The 23,622-nt window shown below is 38.1% G+C and overlaps 2 protein-coding genes and 1 pseudogene across 2 annotated transcripts in view; 1 reads left to right on the forward strand and 2 right to left on the reverse strand.

Annotated features, from left to right (window-relative positions):
• Positions 1–23,341, forward strand: part of psd2 (pleckstrin and Sec7 domain containing 2) — a 61,606-nt gene extending 38,265 nt beyond the window's left edge. Inside the window, exons 6-15 of the mRNA XM_088344480.1 lie at positions 2,542–2,654; positions 4,485–4,543; positions 8,410–8,499; positions 8,581–8,624; positions 8,703–8,893; positions 9,933–10,003; positions 11,673–11,830; positions 11,892–12,036; positions 14,496–14,639; positions 15,891–23,341. Coding sequence (XP_088200606.1) covers positions 2,542–2,654; positions 4,485–4,543; positions 8,410–8,499; positions 8,581–8,624; positions 8,703–8,893; positions 9,933–10,003; positions 11,673–11,830; positions 11,892–12,036; positions 14,496–14,639; positions 15,891–16,100 — 1,225 coding nt within the window. The 3' untranslated portion in view covers positions 16,101–23,341. The remainder of the gene's footprint in view (positions 1–2,541; positions 2,655–4,484; positions 4,544–8,409; positions 8,500–8,580; positions 8,625–8,702; positions 8,894–9,932; positions 10,004–11,672; positions 11,831–11,891; positions 12,037–14,495; positions 14,640–15,890) is intronic.
• Positions 1–23,622, reverse strand: part of purab (purine-rich element binding protein Ab) — a 69,358-nt gene that overhangs the window by 27,979 nt on the left and 17,757 nt on the right. The window lies entirely within an intron of this gene.
• On the reverse strand, positions 12,463–12,576 carry LOC148359270 (U2 spliceosomal RNA; annotated as a pseudogene).

Genomic DNA, 23,622 nt, shown 5'->3' on the forward strand with positions numbered 1-23,622 from the left:
GATCTAAAAATCATATCTCTTGAAGTATGCACATGCAAGATTTACAAATCAGATATGTAAAAGGCAGATACATGTGTGGCTCTGCAAAATAAACGATCGACACTGGACATTTTCTTTTAATGGTATTGGAGAAATTGAAAAATTGGCTTTGAATGTCCTTAGTGTGTGCTTAATTTTTGGCTTTGAAAAGGTGTACAAAACTTGATGAACTCAGAGGACAGATCCCCACCAATATCGAGCAATCATTGTTTTGGCCACAACAACAATATGTGATAACCTAAAAAAAGACGGATCCATTAACTTCTCGTTCACCTAGCAGCACATAAACGGTCAAATCATGTTCCCTGCTAAAGCCTGGACGTAATGACCAATGTGATTGGCTGTATTTTCGTATTTCACGGGAGACTTTTTATTGGTTACTCGGTCGGCTTATAAGTGTATATTTGGTTTCGTGTCACTAGTCGTGAATTGTAGGCAGTGCATGGGAAGGGGTGTGTTTTAAAGGAGCAATAAACAAACAGAAAACCAATGGGGCAAACTTTAGCACACGCTACATAGTTATGCTAATTGTAAACTGCACTTCTAAAATTATTTTTGCAATACACTATGCCTGGAGAAAAACAAAACAAAAAAAATGTTTGTTCTATACTGCTGACCTAAAGCTAAAGGTGATAAAGCGCACTGAAAAAACAAGCAACCTGAAGTATATCTGATGTGAATAAAAACAATGCCAGAAAATTGGAAAAGGATACATCACGTGCATGAGGGAGGATCAAAACATGAACAGTACCCAGAAATGGAACTCATCAAGGGGTTTAAAGCCCTGAGACAATGTGAATATGGAGTGATGTTGGCCAAGTTTGCAAGCTCTCAAGAGTGCATAAGCCAAACAATGCTTCCACACGTCGATGTACACGTTCTTTTGTATTTTCTTTAGATTGTGGCTGTTTAAAGCAGTCTTTCGGCTTATATACAATGTTGGCAATATGCAAGTACATAAGGCAGGTCTGCACGATTCACCGAAATGGAATCAATATTGCGATGTAACGCAGTACAATAATGCATTTTTTTTCAAGGATTTCCAGTTTGCTTGAGTGATGGAGTGTTGGACCAACAAGAATTCTCACATTTCGCGCTTTATCAGCGCCAACCAATCAGAAGCAGGTTTTAATGGCATCAACCAATAAAAACGCGTGTGCACGACTTTGATAGGCTGCTGTACGCTGCCAGTCAGTCATGCAGCTCTTGCACAAATGGGCACCAAAACAAATGCCACGGCTCGTAGCTTTAGTGGCTCGTCACATTGAAAATAAATGATTAAATAAATTGTTTTCTGAGGGAAGTCAGAAGAGCACAAAGAAAAGCTGATCACCAGTGGGTGCTACTTTTTATCACGTCCGGGAATTGGCTGAGGCGGCGTCGGAAGGGAAAGCTAACAGCTAGGCTAACAACTCTTAAGCCACCACTGCTGAACGTGGCTAGTCACCAATGCCAGATCCGTTACCCACGATAGCTCCTACTCGTGGAAAACTGCTACATTTTTGACTGTAGTTTATCATCACATAGACCTTGCAGAAGTCACGGGGACCCGACTCTAGCGTGTTGCTAGCCAGCCCCTCTCTAAATCGTTTTCTTACACTGGGAGGAGTAGCCCTCCACTTTAGTTGTCCTTCTGTATAATGACAAAAAATAGCATTTATTCAAATGTTTTGATTTGTACATCTATAGTTGATATTTTGTTGCAGTCGTATACTGTCAGTCTCTAAGTACGTCTTCTCAAGTTGTGTTTGCATGTCACTATGTTTATGTTCTACCCGGAAAAAAAACTATCACAGAAAATGCAGTTTTCTTTTAAAATCGGAAATCGCATCAAACTTGCAATTTAGGTCTGAAAGATCGCGACTAGTTTTTTTTTCCAAAACCGTGCAGCCCTAACATTTGCTATATAATTTGTGGTATATGTGTCATGATTTGGTTCCCACCAAACCTATGCCCTTGGTGTATGTCACATTTACTTTTCATCAGTGGCATCAACAGCTTTGTGCTTATCCAGCTGTCGTGTTTATTGGAGTTGGAGCTGACAGCTAGCAAGCGCATCTCTTTTTCGGAGCTGATGCTTTTGCTGTTCCAACATGCTATTGTCAGCGCGACACCGCAACGCTCTGCGTATTTCTGAAAATTTCTCATTATTTGTATTTGTTATGTTGTAATTTGTGTAGCGATATGCAAATAGCAATATGATATTATCATGATAAAAACTCAATGCAATTCATGTTTTGTTTTTTCTGGAAAAAAGAGCAATAAAAAAGTCATACTGTTAGAAATTCCCAATATTGTCAAAAAAAGGCTGCTTAGTTTCAGCATCTCAGTCACATGCAATCCTGGCACGTTTTCACTGTATCATGCGTGACCCCTTTGCTGTATGCATGCTCGCCTATCCATGACCTGAGATTCTATTCACTGTTAAGCGTGATGAATGTGCATATTTTGCGGGCTTACTGGGAGACCTCTGACCTCCATCTGACCTTTTATGTGTGACAGGAATTTTTTAAAAGCCTTTCCGTTGATGGGGGAGACGCAAGAGCGGGAGAGAATCCTCGTGCATTTCTCCAAACGCTTCTGCCACTGCAACCTGCAAACACTCACCTCTGAAGGTCAGACCAATGATCTTTCTTTGGAGGACTTAAGGAAGTTCGGCACATAAAAAAGTTTCTATGTTATCGTCACTTAGACATACTTGTGCATGCTGGGAGAAATATGAGGCGTTTGTGCTTATCAAAGTTTCTGAGATCTCGACATTAGAAAAAGTAGTGCGAGGGGTGAGCTTAATGTCTGGTGAGGTAGTCAGATTTACATAGAAATGAACCTGCATCTTACTCATTATTCGATTGGAAAAGCAAAAAATTATTCTACAACGGTAGCATAGAATAAAACGTTTTATTGTCTTATTTTAACTCATAAATGAAGTCTATGAGCTGCCATTTCAAATAAAAACATCAATAGAACTTTTAACACTTTATAAAATAACGTCATAGAATAAAAGGCATAACAGTACTACAGACGACTTTTTGCCATAGTTTGGGTTTTCATTATATTTTTTTATTCTTTATTTTTTGCTTTGAAGTGTAGTAATGGGCAGCACGGTGACTGAGTGGTTAGCGCGTCTGCGGCACAGTTCTGAGGTCGTGGAATCAAATCCAGCTACCAGCTTTCCTGTGCTGAGTTTGCATGTTCTCCCTGTGGTGGCGTGGGTTTCCTCTGGGCACTCAGTACAAATTTGTCACTACATGTGAATGAGCAAGTGAGTAGTCTGTTTCTGTGTGCCCTGCGACTGGCTGGCAACCAGTTGAGGGTGTCCCCTGCCCACTGCCCGAAGATGGCACTCCGGTTTCCTCCCACTTTTCAAAAACATGCATGTCAGGTTAATTAGCCAATCCAAATTCTCCTTAGGTGTGAATGCACAAGTGAGTTTTGTGTCTCTGTGTGCCTTGCGACTGACTGGCAACCAGTTCCGTGTTTCCCCTGCCCACTGCAGGAAGATTGCTGGGATGGGCTCCAGCAGAGAATGGGGTGGATGGATTTTCGAGCTGATGCTGGCTGTGAGCCATCTCAAGCACCTTGGCCCTCTAGTGGTAGCGTTTAGAAGTTCTCATAACTTAGATTGTCTCTCATATATCAGCCAATTTTTTCGCTCGAAAGACACGTATCACAAATTTGGCTGAACTACAGTAGCTCGTAAGTAGGGGTTCTACTGTATTGCCACTGTTCAGTATGAAATGGAATGTTGCGTCACTCCAAATTGGAACTCCGTAACCCATTTCAGATAATAGTCAAGTCAAGTCATGTTTATTTGTATAGCCCTTAATCACAAATAGTCTCAAAGGGCTGCACAGATTATTGCAAACCACAGACTATTATTACACCATTCCCTAATCTAAAACCTACATGAGGGCAAGGAAAATCTCCAAAACCTCAACATGAAGAAAATGAAAAAAACCTTGAGAAGGGACTGCACATGAGGTAATCCCCTTTCCAGGATGACCAGGCTGCAACGGATGTTGAAATAACAAATAATACATGGATATTGTCAACATAAATATATCTATATATAATATAATACATAAATATAGGTTATTCATATGCTATAGAATAGAAGTGTGTTTTAAGCCTACATTTAAACAGTTCCACTGAGGTTGCAGATTGAATCTCAGGAGGAAGAGCATTCCACAGAACCGGGGCCCGAATGGAGAACGCTCTCAAACCTGCGGATCTCTTCTTGGCTCTTGGGATCACGAGTAGACCAGCAATTTCAGAGCGAAGGCTCCGGACCGGAACATAGGGGAAATGATAGTTTTACATTCTGTACGATTCAGTAACACAAACTTGTGTCTCCCTTGACTATAGAGAATGTGTGGCATGCATGCACATGTGCTTTTGTTTACGGGACAGATTTGACCCCAGCCTTGTGTGTCGTCCCCTTGCAGATGGAGCCCACACGTTAACCTGTGCTCTCATGCTGCTCAACACAGATCTACATGGACATGTATGTGTTTACTTTTATACGGGATCCTTCTTTTATAATCACCACACTAGGGCTGCAACTCATGAGTATTCTCATTGTTGACTAGTCGCAAACTATAGAAACATTTAGTCGAATAAATGGATAATTATTATTTTTATCTTAGATTTAGCATCAAGTAAGGTAAATGATAATAAACACAAGAAAATTGGTACACAGAAAAATACATCTTTTATTGAAAATACTGCGTATTCGTACAAAAATAAATAAAAATGTCATATCTAAAACCAATTAGGCACAATGCTCGGTCACTAGGGAAAATGGGAGAGTTGTCATCTGAATACTTGGACATCTGTTGTGGAGTACCACAGGGTTCTATCCTGGGTCCAAAGTTATTTAATTTATATATTAATTATATTTTTGATGTTTCAAAACTATTCAAATTAGTACTATTTGCAGATGACACTAACATTTTCTATTCAAATGATAACTATATTGATTTGGTAACCTGCATTAATCGTGAATTAATTAACCTAAAAGTATGGATGGATATAAATAAATTATATTTAAATTTAAATAAGACCAAAGTACTATTCTTTGGTAATCACATGGCAAATCAAGATTTAGAAGTAAAAATGGATGGTGCTGCAATAGACACTGTATCAGAAATTAAGTTTTTAGCGGTCATAATAGACAATAAATTAAGCTGGAAAACACAGATCAGACACATCCAAACTAAGTTATCTAAAAGCATTTCAATAATTTATAAATCCAAATTCCTTTTAAACTATAATGCATTGTATTATATTGTTCTCTAGTTCTGCCATACATAACATTGTGCAGAAGTCTCGGGCAACAATTACAAAAGTTAACTACAGCCCATTTTTATCCTCCAAAAACATGCAATTCGAACCATACACTGCGTAACATATCGGGATCATACTAGTATTTTATTCCTGCAGTCTAAATTTTTAAAATTGGATGATTTAGTAAAATTTTTCACTTCACAACTGCTATTTAAGATCAACAAAAACATGGTGCCAGAAAACATCCAAAAATTATTCATTCGGAAAGAGGGAAATCACAACTTGAGGGGCTGTAGTAAATTCAAAATCCCAAATGTGAGAACCACCAGGAAAAGTATGTGTGTGTCTGTGTGTGGAGTCAAAGTTTGGAACAATTTACTTGATGAGGTCAAACAATGTCCAACTATTCATTTGTTCAAATTTAAATACAAAAAAAAAACATTACTGGCGGAATACAGAGATGAAGAAAATGGGGTATGAGTGATACGAGAGATTGGGAATAGTGTGTCTACAACTATGGTTAACTTTGTTGTTATTGTTGCTAATCTTATATCTTAACTGTAATTATTAAAATAATTAATATTGTTGTTATTATCATTGGCGTATTTAATGGGGAAGATGAAGGGGTAGGGAAAATAAGCATCTGCTTCTTACTACCCCTTTTTGAACAAGTTATTATTTTGTTGTTGAGTTATTGTTTTTGTTCTGTTTTGATTTTAATGTTCAAATTCATTCTATAGTGAAATACACTGGTCCAAAATATACATGGCATGCTATTGGCTTGAATGTTATTTGAACTTTACTGAGGCAAGTCAGACTCAGTTTTCTTCAATCGTCCAACAAGCTTTATAAACATTCGTGCGTCACCGAGATACCGCCATGATACCCAAGGTCTGCTTTGCATACAAGTCTTTTTATTCACCATATCCAGGTAAAAATGCTCCAAAGAAGATTTGGTATGCGTACTTGATGTTGACACCGTCATTTCTGTATGTTACAGCTCGAGACAGAGACGTTATTGCGCTTGAGTGACAGTCATCAGAGATTATATTAATGCAAGATGCTTCACTCCATTGAAAAAATGTGTGTGTCGAAAATAAGTGAGAATAGAATTCATTGTTGATCAATTTTTGTCGACAAAGTTAACTACTAGTTGCAGCCCTACGCCACACGCATATTAGTAAGGTGTCCACAAAGAAGGCATCTTATTTCTCATCAACATTTTTCTTTATTTCTTCAGCTGCCGCTATTCACCCCCTCCCACCCTTACAGCTGACTCTCCCCACACTCAGCCTAGTTTTTGACCTGTTTCCGTCTCTCCTGTCCTCACATAGTCTCGTGTGTCCGTTTTTAACTGGAGCATTGTGATGTGAACCACATAGCACAATCAGTAGTCATTAAATTCCCATGTTCCCTAAACTGCTCACATCAATCCCTCCCCCTGCTAAACACTGCTGTAGTGAATAGCCCTCCTCTAACTAACATCCTTTCTCTCTTTTTGGTTCCTTTTCTTCCCTTTCAAATCCTCCCCCCGCTCACCACATCCGGCTTCCTGGCCTCTCTCTGTCCCTGCAGGTGGTAAGTATTCCTCTGGTGCCAAAATTGGAATCGGTCCTGTTAATGTGCTCTTGTTTTTTTTTTCCTGTTTTTTCTCTAATGGCTCTTATTCAGTGCCTGTCCGGTTTTAGGTTCCCAATCAACTGATTAAGCTTTTAATACTATAACAGCAATTTAAAATGTTAAGAATTTACTAATCTTGCAGAAATTTCTTGTTCAAATGGCAGATTGTTTTTCTCATTTTTCAAGAATCATATTTTACTTAAATTGTTTGTCTTTGAAATAAAAAGGAAGATTTATTATGTTTAAGTATTGCTTATCTTATTTAAAGGGACAATGTATATTATTTAGCGCCTCCCTGTGGTTAAACAAATAGGTTTTATTAAAAAACACGATTGATTTAAATCATAAGCAAAAATACATGAACCATCATATAAATGTGCATTTTTATATACTTGAAGATCTAGGCATTTGTACTCATTTTACATAAGGCTCACTTGAAGGGAGCCGCCATTATTGTTCACCATCTTGCTGCTATAGGTACCCCCAAAACCCCAACATACTGTGAAAAACCCGGGGAAAAAAACAAGAAGAACAACACAGCAACATCTAGTGGATTTAATATTACATTGTCTTTGGAAGGACTATTTAAAATATTACTTAAATTTTAGAGTTTGAAATAAAATTTCGACTTAATCATTTTGAAGCATAATTTATCTTATTTATTTAGGTTAAAAAAAGAGGAGCAAAGAACATTGTGAATTAATTTTTTTCTCGTTGGTATACATATTTTTTTCTTTTAGTTTACTTTTGACTCAATTAAATAATCCTTAAAATTACAAAAATGATCTGCCACCTGATATCATAGACATGTTTATTTTCTTATTTTCCCCCAAAAATGTTTGTCTTTAAACAAGAAATAATATATTATGTTTCTGTTTTGAATAGTAAAATAATGAAATAAAGAAGATTACAATAATATTGTTCTTATTTTTTCAAGCAAAAGTATCCACCATCTGCTTTGTTAGACGGTTTTGCTTATTTTAGGATTATATATAGGTATATATATATTTTTTTATATATGTATATATATTTGACAAAGTTAAAACAGTATTTAAGTGAGTTTGAGGATTATGCTTTTGTATTTTATTAGAAAAAAATGTTAAAGATATACCAAAAATAGGACAAACATGTATAATTAATATTTGTAACTTATCTTTTTTAGAAAACCACAATACATTAAAAATACAGAAAAACATATTTCTTGATGTATTTAATGAGCACTTTATAAATAAATAATGAAATATAGAGTATACTGAATATTTTTAAATTATATTGGTGCATATGTTTGAGTTAACCCAGGCAGTTTCAGGAAGAGGCATGGGAATTGGAAAGATAAACCCTGACACCTAGTGGGCAAATTCTTAACTTCATTTTTTAGAACCCTTATTAAACTACGACGGATAGAAGATCAGTTTGCTTTATTACGTTGATTAGGCGGACTTAATATTGTGTTTCCCCCTACAGAATATTGGAAAGAAAATGTCCTGCCAGCAATTTATCAGTAATTTGGACAGCCTCAACAACGGCAAAGACTTTCCCAAAGAACTATTGAAGGTACAGTTCTACCCTTCTGAAATTGTGCAACCTGCTTGCAGAATGATTCAGTCATGGCTTTACCCCGCCTTCCTTGCACAGGTCTTGTATAACTCAATAAAGAACGAGAAGCTTGAGTGGGCTGTGTGAGTATGCTCTTAGTTCACTCAGAAAGACTCACTTGGCTATGCATATCCTGTTCATCTTTTTTCTTCTGTGTGCAGTGAAGAAGAAGAGCTAAGGAAAAGCTTGTCGGAGCTGGTGGAGGAGCAGTGTGAGGGCGGTAGTAAACGTGTTGCCAGGGTAACGGACAGCAATAACCCTTTCATCGCCATCCCCGTCCTCCTCAATGCTGTAACCTACAAACACGGAGTGCTGACTCGCAAAAGCCATGCCGACATGGACGGCAAACGGAGTGAGTTAATAAACATAAAAATACTCACTCATTAGATTGTAAAATAACTTTAAAAAGCCCCATACCGTATTTTTCTTGACTATAAGGCACACCAAAAACCCCAACTGAATAGCAATAGTAAGCACGCCACACTCCAACAACCAGGCCGTTAGGTACATGTGTGGTTGTTCATGATTACATAACATTGCATGCAAAACCAGATTGCAGCAGGGATACAGACATCTCTTTGGGTTTTATCTCATTATCACATCATCTTAGTCATGTTACAAAATGTTAGCGAAACGAGAAAATAGAAATTGATTAAAAATTATATTTAAAATTTCTATGTATGTATGTATAACATTTTGTTTCACTTAATCTCCGCTCAAACAAAGCGTTGCAAGTGAAATACATTTTAAATATGTGCAGCCATTATTTAATTTTTAGGATGATTAATTTCTTTCCCACGATACCTTTCCCTTCATTCAGTTCAGGATAACCAAATTACTTCCCACAATGCTTTTCTCTTCATCTAGTTCAGAATCACGTGCGCTTCATAAAGACGAGTCGGTGATACGACACTGTATTTTAGTGGTCTCCAACCTTTTCTGTACCACCGAGCAGTTCAAAATATTCTCGCGGTTCAACCCAATAATACAATCAAAATTATGGTACAGTGACTAGAAATAAAGTGATGATGAGGGAAAACCCAATGCCTTTTCACATGTCATCTGGATCCCTGTGGCCTAGTGGTTAGAGATTGGCTAGCTCCTTTTTTGCATCCAATGTAATGCAATTATGATCAGTGATATGTTCTGATGATTAAACTATGCATAAATATGATACTTTTTTAGTATTCGTGCAACGGTAGCCCTTACTGTACTATTAATTCCATACGCCTTATAGTCTGGTAGTATAGTTCGGTTATAGATTAATAAAATATCACAATAGAATATTTTAGGGGGTGCACATTCCAGTGCCGAAAATACATTACATTTAATTTTCAATATTATTCATTAATTGTGATGTTCCTAATCGTACTCCTACTTCTACAATGCAGCTCCTCGGGGTCGCCGTGGCTGGAAGAAGTTCTATGCGGTTCTAAAGGGAATGATTTTATATCTCCAAAAGGTACTGCCCCCATCTTTTTTTCTTTGTCACCATAGAAACGCACACACGAACACCGCTACAGGGTGTCACTGAGTGGGAGATACTGTACGTTGGTTCTACTGCACTGTTTTATATGCTTGAGCGAGTGATCAAGAAAAGCGATAAAAACAATTGTAGCGTGTCTCTCTCTGCTGGGCATAAGGCTTTACTGCAGGCGTGTCAAACTATTTTTAGAACAAGGGCCACATCATATAAAACACACGTTAATTAATTGTATAAAAAGTGAGCCTTTTGCTGTAGGGCTGGAGATATTTCAGAGGCTCACAATCAAATTTTGATTATAATTCAAGTGTGTAATATTCGATGATAAAACATTGATTTCGTTTTTGTTTTCCTCAATATTTTTCCTTCACTAAGATTATTAAATGTGTGTTTGTAAAAAAGATAAACAACAATTTAATTTATATCAACTCAGTGAAATTTATGCAAACTGGAAAGAGACAGAGAGAACTAACAAGCACAATGACGTAGGTTTGTTTACCTCTCAGTCCACTTGTATATGCAGCTTCTACGTCTTTTACTTGTAATCTTTTTTGACATGCCGTGTATTTTAATATGCGATAATTTTTAAGGTGCTGGTACAAATCACTTGTGTTTCCTATGGACGTTGCGACTACGCGAAAGCAAATTCTGCAACGGGCGCTTTTCTTCTCTTCCACGTCCGCTTCGTCAAAACAAAAATAGGTCCAAACAATTGGTGTGCCACCCTTCTTTGGTACAAGCTTCGTTTCCTTCTCGTTTGTTGACTCTGGGACTATGTTTACGGAGTCCGCCATGACACTCAATGAGCTCACACGGTGGGTGTGACATCGTATGCTGCTTGCAAACTTTGGATCTCGTTTATTAAATTGTGCTCTTATTAAAACTTGCCTATGATTGGTCTGCGCTTTTAAAACTCGAACAGTAACAATTGTGGTTCGCCAAAACTCCACCACTCACTACAAAACCTTGGAAAACCGTGGTGGTTTGCGGTTTCGCAACTGCACTACGTCACTTCGCAATGCCGTTTCGATTTTGGTTAATCGTGCAGCCCTAATGCCCTGTGTACCAATCGTCAAACAAACGTTAAAACTTATGACTTCGACTTCAGGTGGTGGTTCCCCTCTTTAAGAAGGGGGAGCGGAGAGTTTGTTCCAACTACAGGGGAATCACACTTCTCAGCCTCCCTGGTAAGGTCTATTCAGGGGTACTGGAGAGGAGGGTCCGGAAAATGATTTACCTGGTAATATCATAGTAACAACATAGTAATTTCATAATAAGATGCTATTCTAGAAATGCATAACTTGCCCTTTGCACTAATTAGTTACAAAAAGTAGCTCTCATCTTGAAAAAGGTTGCAGACCCCTGATTTAAATCAATGATTTCATGATTTAAAACTACTTTTCTACTTTTTCAATACAAATGTTTACCTGAAATTTGGAAGTTCCGTGTGCAAGACACAAAGTTGCTATTTTTTAATTTTGTATTTTTTAATCCAGATCGTTTTGTGGGTCATATTAAATCTGAACCGGCTCGCGGGCAATATGTTTGACAGGCGTGCTAACCAGAAAACCACCATGCAATTATTGACCTTTTATCGTTACAGATTTTTATGTTCGCTCAAATACTTTCTTCAATTTGTTTTCTTCAGGATGAATATAAACCTGATGCTGATATTTCTGAGGTGGACCTTAAGAACGCCGTGCGGATTCATCATGCTTTGGCCACCTGCGCCACCGATTACAGCAAGAAAGCCAACGTACTCAAACTCAAAACCTCAGACTGGAGAGTTTTTCTGCTGCAAGCTCCGTAAGTTTATTTGCCCGTCTTTAATCCTCCCTCAGCCGATGGCTCAGATTTTTTTCTGCAGGAGCGAGGAGGAGATGATGTCGTGGATCTTTCGTATCAACCTAGTGGCGGCGCTGTTCTCTGCTCCGGCCTTCCCGGCGGCCATCGGCTCCATGAAGAAATTTTGTCGGCCCATCCTCCCATCTTCATCTACGAGACTCAATCAGGTAAATAACGTAAAATTGTACATGCGTGTTATAATCCGGTGCGCCTTACATGCACACACAATTGGAAACGTGTGAACTTATTTGTGCAATCATTGATCAGTTGATACATTTTATTGCTGACCCCAAGTGTGCATTAATAGTAGCAATGGTGCTTGAAGCAGATAGCAATGGTAAGAGCAGTGGTTCTGCTAGGGATATGGATGGTTGTTTACAATCACAAAACAGTGAATGCAATGTGAATAAAACCAGAACAATGATAAGAAGAGGGAGGGATTTTTAAGGGTTATTGTTCTATCTTCGTTATTCATTATCCATTATCCGTTATCGGTCAGTTCATAATACGCTACAAAGCCTAGGAGCCGGTACACTTACTCTCAGCCAAATGGCCAAGCAAAGGTCCTAGCCCTAAAGCCTTGCTGCAATCATTGCGAATGCACCGTTCCCGGAGGTACTGCAATACCGGGCCGATTCGTGGAGTGGACAGAGCAAGCTCTTATTCCATCTCCGGATTGCAAATATGACAGCCACATGCCGAGTGATCTGGATTGCTGTGATTCTTTCAACGATTTATACTAAATGGATAGTACACAACCTTAGAACCACCAACAGATAGTACACAATCCTAGTACCACAGCGGGGGTTTTTAAGGGTTATTGTTCTATCTTCGTTATTCATTATCCATTATCCGTTATCGGTCAGTTCATAATACGCTACAAAGCCTAGGAGCCGGGACACTTACTCTCAGCCAAAAGGCCAAGCTAAGGTCCTAGCCCTAAAGCCTTGCTGCGATCATTGCGAGCAAGCTCTTAGTACACAAATTCAGAGCTACATTTGACAACCACAGCGCCAGATTATATCCAGTAGACTGCTAGGGATACAAACTTCACATGAAAAGGCATTAGGTCTTATCTGGTTATCACATTATTTTTAGTCCAAGTATGTTAGAGTAGAAAAAAATGTAGTTTCACTTTTTCTCAGCTCAAATTAAGCATTGAAAGTGACACACGTTTTTAATTTGTGCAGCAATGTGTTTATATAATTTAGGAAGACTGAATTACTTCCCACAATGCTGTTCTCTTCATTCGGTTCATAACTTTAAAAGAGCTAGCAAATATTGCAGTCTTCCAGAATGGCCGGTCCCTGTAAGCCGCAACGGCTGCCCCATGTGTTGGATATGCCGCAGCATACGTGGAAATGGCGTATCTGCAGCTATTACATATGTCTATGCTGTTATATGTGCTAGCTCTTACTGCCAGGACGACTGCATCACTTCCCACAATGCCCGTGTCGTGATTCAGCTCAGAACGATGAAAGAGACATATTGATGTATACCGGAATGGCTGGTCCCTGTATGCCGAAACAGCTGCCCCATGTGCTCGATATGCCACAGCTTACACGGAAATTATGTATCTGCAGCCCTGACGTATGTCTATGCTGCGCTAGCTATTACTGTCAGGACGACTGCATTACTTCCCACAATGCTGTTCTCTTCATTCAGTTCAGAACGATAAATGAGTTAGCGCATATTGCAGTATACCAGAATGGGTGGTCCCTGTATGCCGGAACGGCTGCCCCATGCGCTGGATATGGATATTTTAATGTTTGAGTCTTTTCAACCTTACTTCCAATAATTAACTTTGTAATAACATAGTGAGAGTCACCTATGTTCAGCCGGCAGGTACCAGGGTGCCCCCTAAGGACAGTTCTGAAAAGAGCTCAACAGCGCTGGATCATAGTGATTTATATATTTAACCCTAATTCATATAGTGTACCTGGATGTAACATAGTATAGACATAGTAAAACCAATGTAATAACATAATAATAATAATAATAATAATAATGCATTATATTTAAAAGCGCCTTTCAAGCCACCCAAGGACACTGTACAGACAATGAGAAAATACAATGTAAAAAATTGTAAACGAAATATTAAATAAAAACAAGACATAAAATCATAAAAAAAACATAGGAAATGGAGTAGCTATGTGTTGTAGGTAGTCCTGAACAGGTGTGTTTTTAGACGGGACTTAAAAGTGGAGAGAGGTGTGCAGTTTTGGAGGTCCGGAGGTAGATTGTTCCAAAGCTTTGGAACAGCGCGACTGAAGGCTCTGGCTCCCATGATAATAATAGACCTTATTAAGAAATACATGTCATGCCCTGTGTGCTAGTTAATGACAAAAAGTAGCTCTGGGCTTGAAAAAGGTTGGAGACCCCTGGTCTAGTGGATGATATCTTGGTTACATCTCCATTGTAACTAGTGTTAAGCAATTGCTTGCAATGGCGATCAGTGAAATGTTCCGGTTGATCAATCAATGTGCAAATACGGCACTTTTTAAATTTTTGTGCAACCCTAGCCTTTGCAGTAGGTGTAATTGCGTGTGCATTATAGTGCGTATTTTTGGGGGGTGCGCCTTATTGTGCAGAAAGATTTAACAGAAATGACTGTGGTTTGGCACAGGAGGAGCAGCTGCTGAGTCACGAGAGCAAGCTGAAGCAGATGAGCCTTGAGCTGGAAGAGCACCGAAAAAGTCCGCCCTCGTCTGACCCCAAAAGCCGGGAATGGGAGGAGTATCGGCTCAAAGAGCACTACCTCACTTATGAGGTGAGTGTGTTCCAATTTTGTCATCTCGTGTCTGAGGTTTTTTTTTTCTATGATTTACACATTAACTCATGAATCTTACAATTTTAGAACATTTAAAGCAGGGGTAGGAACTTTTTTTTCTTAAACAGGCATCCTGGCAAAATATTTCAATGTTTTCTCATTAAGAACCACACAAATATGTTTTAAGACAAAATTTAGGCCATGCTGGGCTTATCTTTCACTGACTTTATTATCCACCCATCATTGTTCTTTGTTTGCCTCCCCCTCTCGCGCATCCACCCTCCTCCTCCTGAGTTCTCACAAATAAAATATGAAAATTTGCTTTGGGCCTGGTCCCTCAAATCATGTGTACCTGTCTGGCTCAAGTTGTTTCGGTATTCTATACCCGCGGGTCAGGCTGGATTATTTTAGGCCCGATCTTACCTTCAGTATCACGGCAGTACCTCAGTGATACACGAACATTTAAAGGTAACAGTCGGACAATTGAACCAAACAGAGTCTGACTCGCCTCAGTAAGATTCGAGTAACATTTAAGCTAATAGGGTTTTGATGACATGCATCATTATTTTATACCGTATATTTAGTTAGTTATGCCAGACAAATGTAAATTAAATGCATGCCGTCTGAAGAACAAACCTCAGTAGTTAAAACCTTAAAAATGACAAATGTCAGTTGTTAAAGCCGTTTGACTGCAAACTGTTAAGTACTTTTGTAACATTCTTTGTAGTTGACCACTAAATGTGCTTCACACAGTCCACATAATACTCATTTTATTTACTGTTTTACTGCTGCTAATAAACCTGTTCTTGGTTTACAGGGCTTTAACATGTTTACTTGATTTCAATATATTGTTTATTTTATATTTATATTTATTAATGGATTTATGTCTCTACTGACTGAGCAATGTGCCTAATTAGTTTTAGATCGGGCATTTTATTTTATTTTTGGTATGAATTGAAGATCAATAATTACATATTTTTTCATTTTACCAGTTTCCTTGCATTGATTATCTTGCCATATGATCAAATTAACTTCATTCTAAACTTAAGAAACACCTGATATTCATCCGATTATTTGATGATTTAACTAATCGTTTCAATAGTTGGTGACTACTCGACTATTACAAACTGTTGTTAGTTGCATCCCTATAGCACCACAGGAATCTTTTTAAACTTAGTAGTAGTTTAGAAAATATGTTTTCAATTTAGATCTTGCCACTGACCGATATCCTCTCGGCCCTTTCCGGAGCAGAAGACTCGCTATGAGACGTACGTCAGCCTCCTGGGTGCCAAAATCCGAACGGGGACAGACGACCTTGAGAAGATCGAGGCCAGCGTCTTGATGGAGGTCGTCCTGGCCGGCCGTGACTGCCATCTTCGCAAAACGCGGTCCTCGCCGTCCATCAACCAGGCCACCACCGGCCTCAACGGGAGGGGCTCGAACCAGGGACACATGAGCTGAGGGCGGTAACGGACCGCAGAGACCACAATCCTCCAAAAAATGACTTCCCTCAAAGCCAAACCAGCGTCATGTAACAATGAGTTCTCACATTGCCGATTTACAAAAATCAAAATCCTTCCGAGAATTTATCAACCTTGTTGATAAAGTTTCCTTAAGCAATAGAAGCCCCTCCCTCCCGGGGTCCTTATTTTCGAACATTAGATTATTTTTTCTGAGCGAAGGCCTGAATGTGGTGCAAAACCACGAGGAAACGTTTCATGTGTAGTGTCAAATCGATCACACATATTAAAAAGGTGCCCCAAAGCCATTTTTGATGGTCCTAGGCATATACCGTGATGACACTAATATACAGTTTACCACACTAATGTGACACGTGTTGTTTTACACCCTATTATCGTTTTTTTCAACAGAGTAAGGAATCTCTTCATGGATATAATGTCTGGTTAGAGTCTGTCATGCTCGAGCGGTAAAATTTTCTGTGCAAACTAATCAAGTAATGCTCATTTTTGTATTAATTGTTTCCTGGTTGTTGATGGTACTTTGGGGCCATCTGCACTTTCCAGAAAGATTCTTACATTACCGGGCTTAACTGGCCTTGGGGATCCATCTGAAACTTTACAAGATGTGTTTTCTAATGGTTTCACAACATACTCAGGCCTTCGCTCGTCGAAATACTCATTTTGGAAATTCTCCCTATATTTCAGGACCACCCTCGCCCTTGCCTTGACCTCAGTACTGTTGCACATTGAAAACAATAAGAACTGTGATTGCTATTTATGACATCATCAGTATTAGTTTGGAAGTCGTGTTTACCTTTCGAACAAAAAGAAGAACGAGATGGCGCAAAGAGAAACGGTACCACTGTAGCATCCGTGCCTTTTGCGTTTCAGCCCTGCCCTCGGACCTATATTTCAGACGGGGTGTGATTCGCAAAGGCTGTCCCACAAGCCTGTTACAGAAACTTTTAAGAAAAAAAGCTTAGAAGGATGGTCCAATCGCCGACATATTTATTTATTTATTTATTTTATTTTTCAAAAAAAAAAAAAAAATCTCGCCGGCCCCGACGGACTTCAGGAGCTCGGGGTTGAGTGCCTTATTCGAGGCACATCGACGCCGGCTAGCTAGCGCGCACTAAACCAGTAGGACTTGAAAAGAGGACCCCTTGAAACGAAGCCTGAGGGCTCACTCTGTCATTTACCTGAATTGTTGTCATAATTTCTTTTTTCTTTCTGGAATGACATGTGACTGAATGAAAGCACTGCATTTCAATATTGTGTATTGTTTTTTCGAAGGTTGCACTGATAATAGGTTCCAAAGATGAACCCCTAAAAAATCAGTTGAAATCCTTTTTAGAACAATAAGGTCCAATATGTGTATGGATTGTTTCTGAAGCATTAGTTGTATCCATTTTTTTAACCACTTAAAACTATTTATATATCAAGTGCACCAAGACAGCTATTCATTTTGCCTATTTAATATTCACACAATGACAAACCTTTTAAAATAGCAACATTTTCCAACCTGACATCTTTCCATAAAATTGCATGCAATTATGTTAGTGCTAAAGGGACAGTGTGTATTGTTTGACCACGAGATGTTGTTGAATTGTGTCATGTGACACAAGGTGACGAAAAGCACGATTTTACCTTTTATTTTTTTGCACAGCCTTTCGAAATTTTTTTGGGTAGCAGTAAGATGGCTGACATTATATTAGTTCCCCCTAGGTGAAGCTCTGTTATATAAAGTAAAACCACAACCCTCAACATATGAGTACCGTAAATTCCGGACTACAGAGCGCACCTGATTGTAAGCCGCACCCACCACATTTTAATAGGATAACCGCTTTTGTACTTACATAAGCCGCACCTGTATATAAGCCGCGGGCGCCCACGTTAAAACTTGTAACACAATCACAAAATTAACCCAAACCCTACTTTGAGTCCTGCCATTTTAACTGAGCATAAAGTATTCAGTTCAACAATCACAGCTGGCAAAACGATTGGAAAATGATACCTGCAGAGTCCAGGTCCCGTTGAAAGTAATCCAAGGAAAAAAAGTGTATATTTCCAAAGGTAAGGGTGGGAAAAATATATATCCAGTTTTGTCTGCCGTGTCCACAAACAATCACCTTTACTGGTCCCCACTTCCCGTCATTCCCCGCGTCTGTTACGCCCCTTCTTTCTAATTAGTCAGTGCAAGACTTATCAGAACAAGTGTCCAAAATAAATACAAATAAATACATTACAAAAATTTACAGTTGCAAATACATATTATACATGGTTACACATATTTAAAAAGAAAGACGGTACACCGAGGGAGTTTTCAAAGCTTTAATAATAATAATATATCTTTCATCCCAAACCGTTTCTGTGAAGGGTAGCAAAACGTTACTAACAATACGCTCGCATTACAGTTAATGAGTCTGTTAAAAAATTATACCTTACATGTAGAAATCACGGTAAACCGTTCCCATTTTCCTCCCTATAACTCTCGTCATCCAAAGTGTCCTCCTTTGGTATGGGAAAGAGACTTTGTCATAAAGACATAGTCCCACGCTCCCATATTCCAAAACACGCTCGCATTTTGCATGCAGTAGCTCTGTTTCCTTCTATATCGGACTGCACGAGAACTTGAGCGCTGATGGCGGCTGTTAGAAAAATTACATGAATTGGCCGCATCACTGAATAAGCCGCAGGGTTGAAAGTTTGGGGAAAAAAGTAGCGGCTTATAGTCCGGAATTTACGGTATTTAAATAATTGCACGTTTACATGACAGTTCGTGTATTTTTGCTCATTATATTTAAAGAATGATTTTTTTACCACCAGGAGACGTTAAATAGCGCACATTATCCCCCTTTTTTAAAAAAAATATTTAACTTGATATACTACGTATTTTGTGGAGATAAGCAAGAACCAATTAATATTAAAAATCGCTATCATGCCAAAACTGCAGAAAAAAAACGTTACCCTTGTGGCTCATTTTTTGTCTTTCTTTTTCAAGATATTTATTCCATGTGTTTCTTGTAAAATAGATAATATCCTACATAAATCAAGCAAAATTGTTTAATGTATTGTTTAGCGCCTCCTAGTGATGAAAACATAATTTATTTTTTAAAAACTATGTCTCATCTCATCTCATTAGCCATACCGCTTATCCTCATTAGGGTCGCGGGGGGGCTGGAGCCCATCCCAGCCATCTCCGGGCAGTGGGCAGGGGACACCCTCAACTGGTTGCCAGCCAATCGCAGGGCACACGGGGACAGACAACTCACTCGCTCAGTCACACCTAGGGACAATTTGGACCGGCCAATTCACCTGAAATGCATGTTTTTGGAATGTGGGAGGATACCGGAGTGCCCGGAGGAAACCCACGCAAGCACGGGGAGAACATACAAACTCCGCACAGGAAGTCTGGAGCTGGATTTGAACCCACAAATAGGCAAATATGCTATAAGCAAATATACACAAACTATGATATAATGATGCATTTTCAAAAATACTACTAGGTTGCATTCATTTTACATAACATGAGCCTAACCTAGAGGTAGCCGACATAACTATCCATTATCTTGCTGCTACGGATGCCCCCCAAAAACCTGTCGAATTCTGTCCAAAAAAAGAAAGAAACATTATGCAGTTTGCTCATTTTGTGTCTCTATTTTGTATTCTTCCTTGTGCGTTTTAGCACTTATTTTTGGTCACACGACACAATAGTGATTTTGCACAGTGTCCATTTAAGTATTATTTTTCCAACCTCGGTAGGAAATATTTCCCTGGCAAAAGTATCAAGATGTGACAAGTTGGTTTATTCAAAGGATTATTAATTAATTAATTATTAAAGAAAAACAATTAAATATGTAAAAAAAAAACATCATCCTTGGAACGAGGAAACAATTTTGCCAATGGGGTAAAAATGTATAACTTTGCAGTTGAGGCCATGTTTCCTTGTGTCTATACAATCAACAGTTTTTACAACTGACAACTGTCTCTTGATGCCATATCGGGACGTCTATGGACATGGATGATGTCCTTAAAACTATGAATAGAGACTTTGTTATGTATAAAAAGTAGGGGGAGTTCAATACCACTTTTTTCAAACTGATACTAATGTTGATAGTGTACTTAACTCTTAAGTAGTCATTGATATCAACAAAGATACCTATACATTGCGTTAAATTCTCCCATTAAAAAAAAAACAACTCAAGGAATAAATCCAGTGCTACCAAATCCTAAAAATTGTACGTAATCTACTACGCCAGTTTATAGCAAAATACGCATTTTCTACAAAAACTCCACAAATGTTGATTTTTTTCCTAGGTTATTTATGGTGCAATAGTGCCAACTGCAGGTATTATTACATTTTCTAAGAATCACTTTCGACTTAAAGGGAGATTGAGTATTATTATTAGTGCCTCCTAGTGATTAAAAAAACTTCAATTATTAAAAAAAAACGTTGACATGACTAATAATCAAAAATATACACACTTTCACATCAACATGCATTTTTTAAAAATACTCACCGGTCAAGAAATTTGTATTTATTTTACATAACACGACGCCATGGTCCACCATCTTTCTGCTAAAGGTACCCAAAAAGATCAAAAACCTTGTGAATGGCTAGGCAAAAATTCGAGACGTAAAAGGGTGCTATTTCGTAACCAGAAGTCTAGTTTTTATTCTTCCTTTTTCTTTGTAGCACTAATTTTTACTGCCACCTAGTGGTCAAATATAACACAGGGTCCCTTTACAAAAGGCGCTCTTATATGCTACTTAGAAAATATAAGTCTGAAAGTTTTCTATCCATTCTGAAATATGTTTATTATTGTTTGGCTATAAATGTATCTGATTTTTGTCTCGATTTTTATTTAGTTAAATGACAATATAAAATACGGCTTAGATATTTCTGTTTTCCTTATTTTCTGTATACAACCCGTGTCCTTTGGGTCAAAATCACCCTTCGTCACTAAACTTCTAAGTAGATTCATTTAATTTTAAACACCAAATTTAATATTGCTTGCTTGTCCTTCACCACAATATGTGTGATGTAGTTTCCCCTCTTCACTTATATTTCTATAGCTAAAGAAACGGGGGTATATGTTTTTCATTGATTCAATTGACTAAAGTTTCTTTTTTTTCCTTCAGCAAACAATTCATATCAATATCTTCCTATACCCCATAAAAACAACTGTCAGAATTGGGACTTTGTGTCGGTATGCCTCAGTACTAAAGTAGTCAAATCAGTATTGATCAGAGTAAAGGTGGTATCAAACATTAATAGTATTTTTTGTAGAACAAACGATAAAAATAACAAATAATCTGTTAAACTCGAACTACCCAGTATAAAGTAAACTACCAATAATGATTCAAAAGATTGCCTAGCAAATGCTTCAATATTGCTTGTGTATACTTGATACTGGTACAGTATTGACAGTATTGACCTTTTTTAGCAAGTACCTATTTTTTGGAAAAAATGTTTATCCTTTTTTGGGTGATTTTATACCCGGGGTTTCATGTGTTCTGGAAAAATTGGTAAGTGAAAACACAGAAGAACAACTAAAATATCAAGGACAACCTTAGTGGAAAACCACATTTTTTCTCAGCTATAAATATTTGAATAAACAGCCTTGATTAGTAGTTGGAACATATACAGAAATGCAAAAACATGTTTTTAATGCATAATGTATTTGTCTTTATCAGTTGAGGATTATTTATTTTGTCATGTATTGATTGAGCAAAGCTCTTTTTTTATTCCTGGGCACAGGAGTGAGAAATAACCGTATTTTTCTTTTTCTTTGATTGACTCTAGTACAAAGGCGGGCACACTATTTGAGTCACGGGCTTTATTGTGTTAAAACATTTAATAAAGTGGGCTGGGCAAGAATCAAATTCCATTTTATCTTTGTTTATAAATAAATTAATTTCCTCAAATTGTTTTTAAACACAGAATGATGACAAAATGATACTAAATTTGATAAGCATTGAAAAAAGGTTCATTTCTTTATTAATCAAATAAAAACATGATAGAAATTAATCAAGTGAAGGATAATGTAGCCAGGTACTTTAATGTTGGCCTTGAGAAGAGTACTTGTTAATGCTTCATGAAAAATACATTTTATGGGGGGCATACACAAAGGGACACACGACTTGTACCAAAACAACTATTAGTAGTACTTTACTTACTATTAGGTATGTAAATGTTTACTATTTTTGAAACATGTTAAGAAGCCTGACAGGCCGCATGTGGCCTGCAGGCCATGGTTTGCCCACATCTGATCTAGTGGATTCTTTTTTTATTTTTTTAGATCTTTTTTTTTATATTCGGGTGATACATCTATCTTCTCTATTCATGTTTTCTTCTGTGGTATTTACATGCCACACCTCCATTGCACGTTTAACACATTCGGCCATTGACGGCTTTTGACTGTACTCGTTTTTCGGCACTCCATTTCCAAATGCTCGGCAGCAGGTCTGTTTCAAATCGGCGCACGGACACCAATAGAATGGTCAGGTGTTTTCTAAGGAGTGGACGGCTAGATTTCCTTGAGCAAAATATCTCAGCTTTTTCTTGTGCAACTGGATCTTAGTGTGTGACAAATGGTACAGATAATCGAGAGCACCTTATTGATCTCACACACATTCATGAGCTAAATATTTGCTTTTGACACAACTGTAGAGCTTAGGTCCCTCACTCAGCGTCAGTGAGGTATTTGTTGACTTTTTACCAGACTTTTCCGTGTCTTTATGATCCGTCGTGTCTTTGCTCCGTGGTCCGGTCTTGAAACTCGAAATTCAACCTGCCCTTAAAGAAGAAGACTCTGTTATATCAGGATTTATTTTGGGACACTAGAACTTCCAGCTTGTAGTCAGTTTGACTGTCGTGCTAACCAATGTTCCCATTGTTAGTTTAGGCCTGTGCTGTAAATTAAGACTGTGACACAAAATATTTGTTGATTTTAATGTTAATTTAAAAAAAGGACATCTTTGGCACTTTGATGTCAGCGTTAGACCTGTAATTTTGTTTTGTATATTTGAACTTGTTTCTTCAGATGTTCATACAATGTAAAATACCTATTTACTGAATATTTAGTCCGTCCTTCATAAAGTAAGGTTTTATAGAAAATATTGTAGTTGTGATTTATTAATCTTGGCACCAAAATTATGTTTGGGTGCTGCTGGCATCACTGATGTATTGTACATCTTTCTTTGTAATCTATATTAAATGCATTTTAGAAGAATACAACATTTTCATGAGTTTTGACATTTTAATTTGGAGTGCCAAACATTGAATGGAGCTTTGTTGTTGTCATGATTACGCATTACACTCACCTGTGCCCACTTGTTTAGCGCCAGCTGCTGCTGGTTACCTGATTAGTTCCCCGTCTTATTTAAGCTCAGTCCTTTCACTCGCCTGTTGTCAGTCCATCAGCGAACCTTGGTTTAGACAAGGCAAGCATTTTTGACCCTTCTTCCCATCAGTCCCGTATTGTACCCGTTTTCCACTCGTCCGTTCCTAATTTCCCAGT

Source organism: Urocampus carinirostris, chromosome 9 (genome assembly GCF_059441175.1).
Source record: "Urocampus carinirostris isolate Australia breed hairy pipefish chromosome 9, RoL_Ucar_1.0, whole genome shotgun sequence".
In the NCBI taxonomy this organism is placed as follows: Eukaryota; Metazoa; Chordata; class Actinopteri; order Syngnathiformes; family Syngnathidae; genus Urocampus; species Urocampus carinirostris.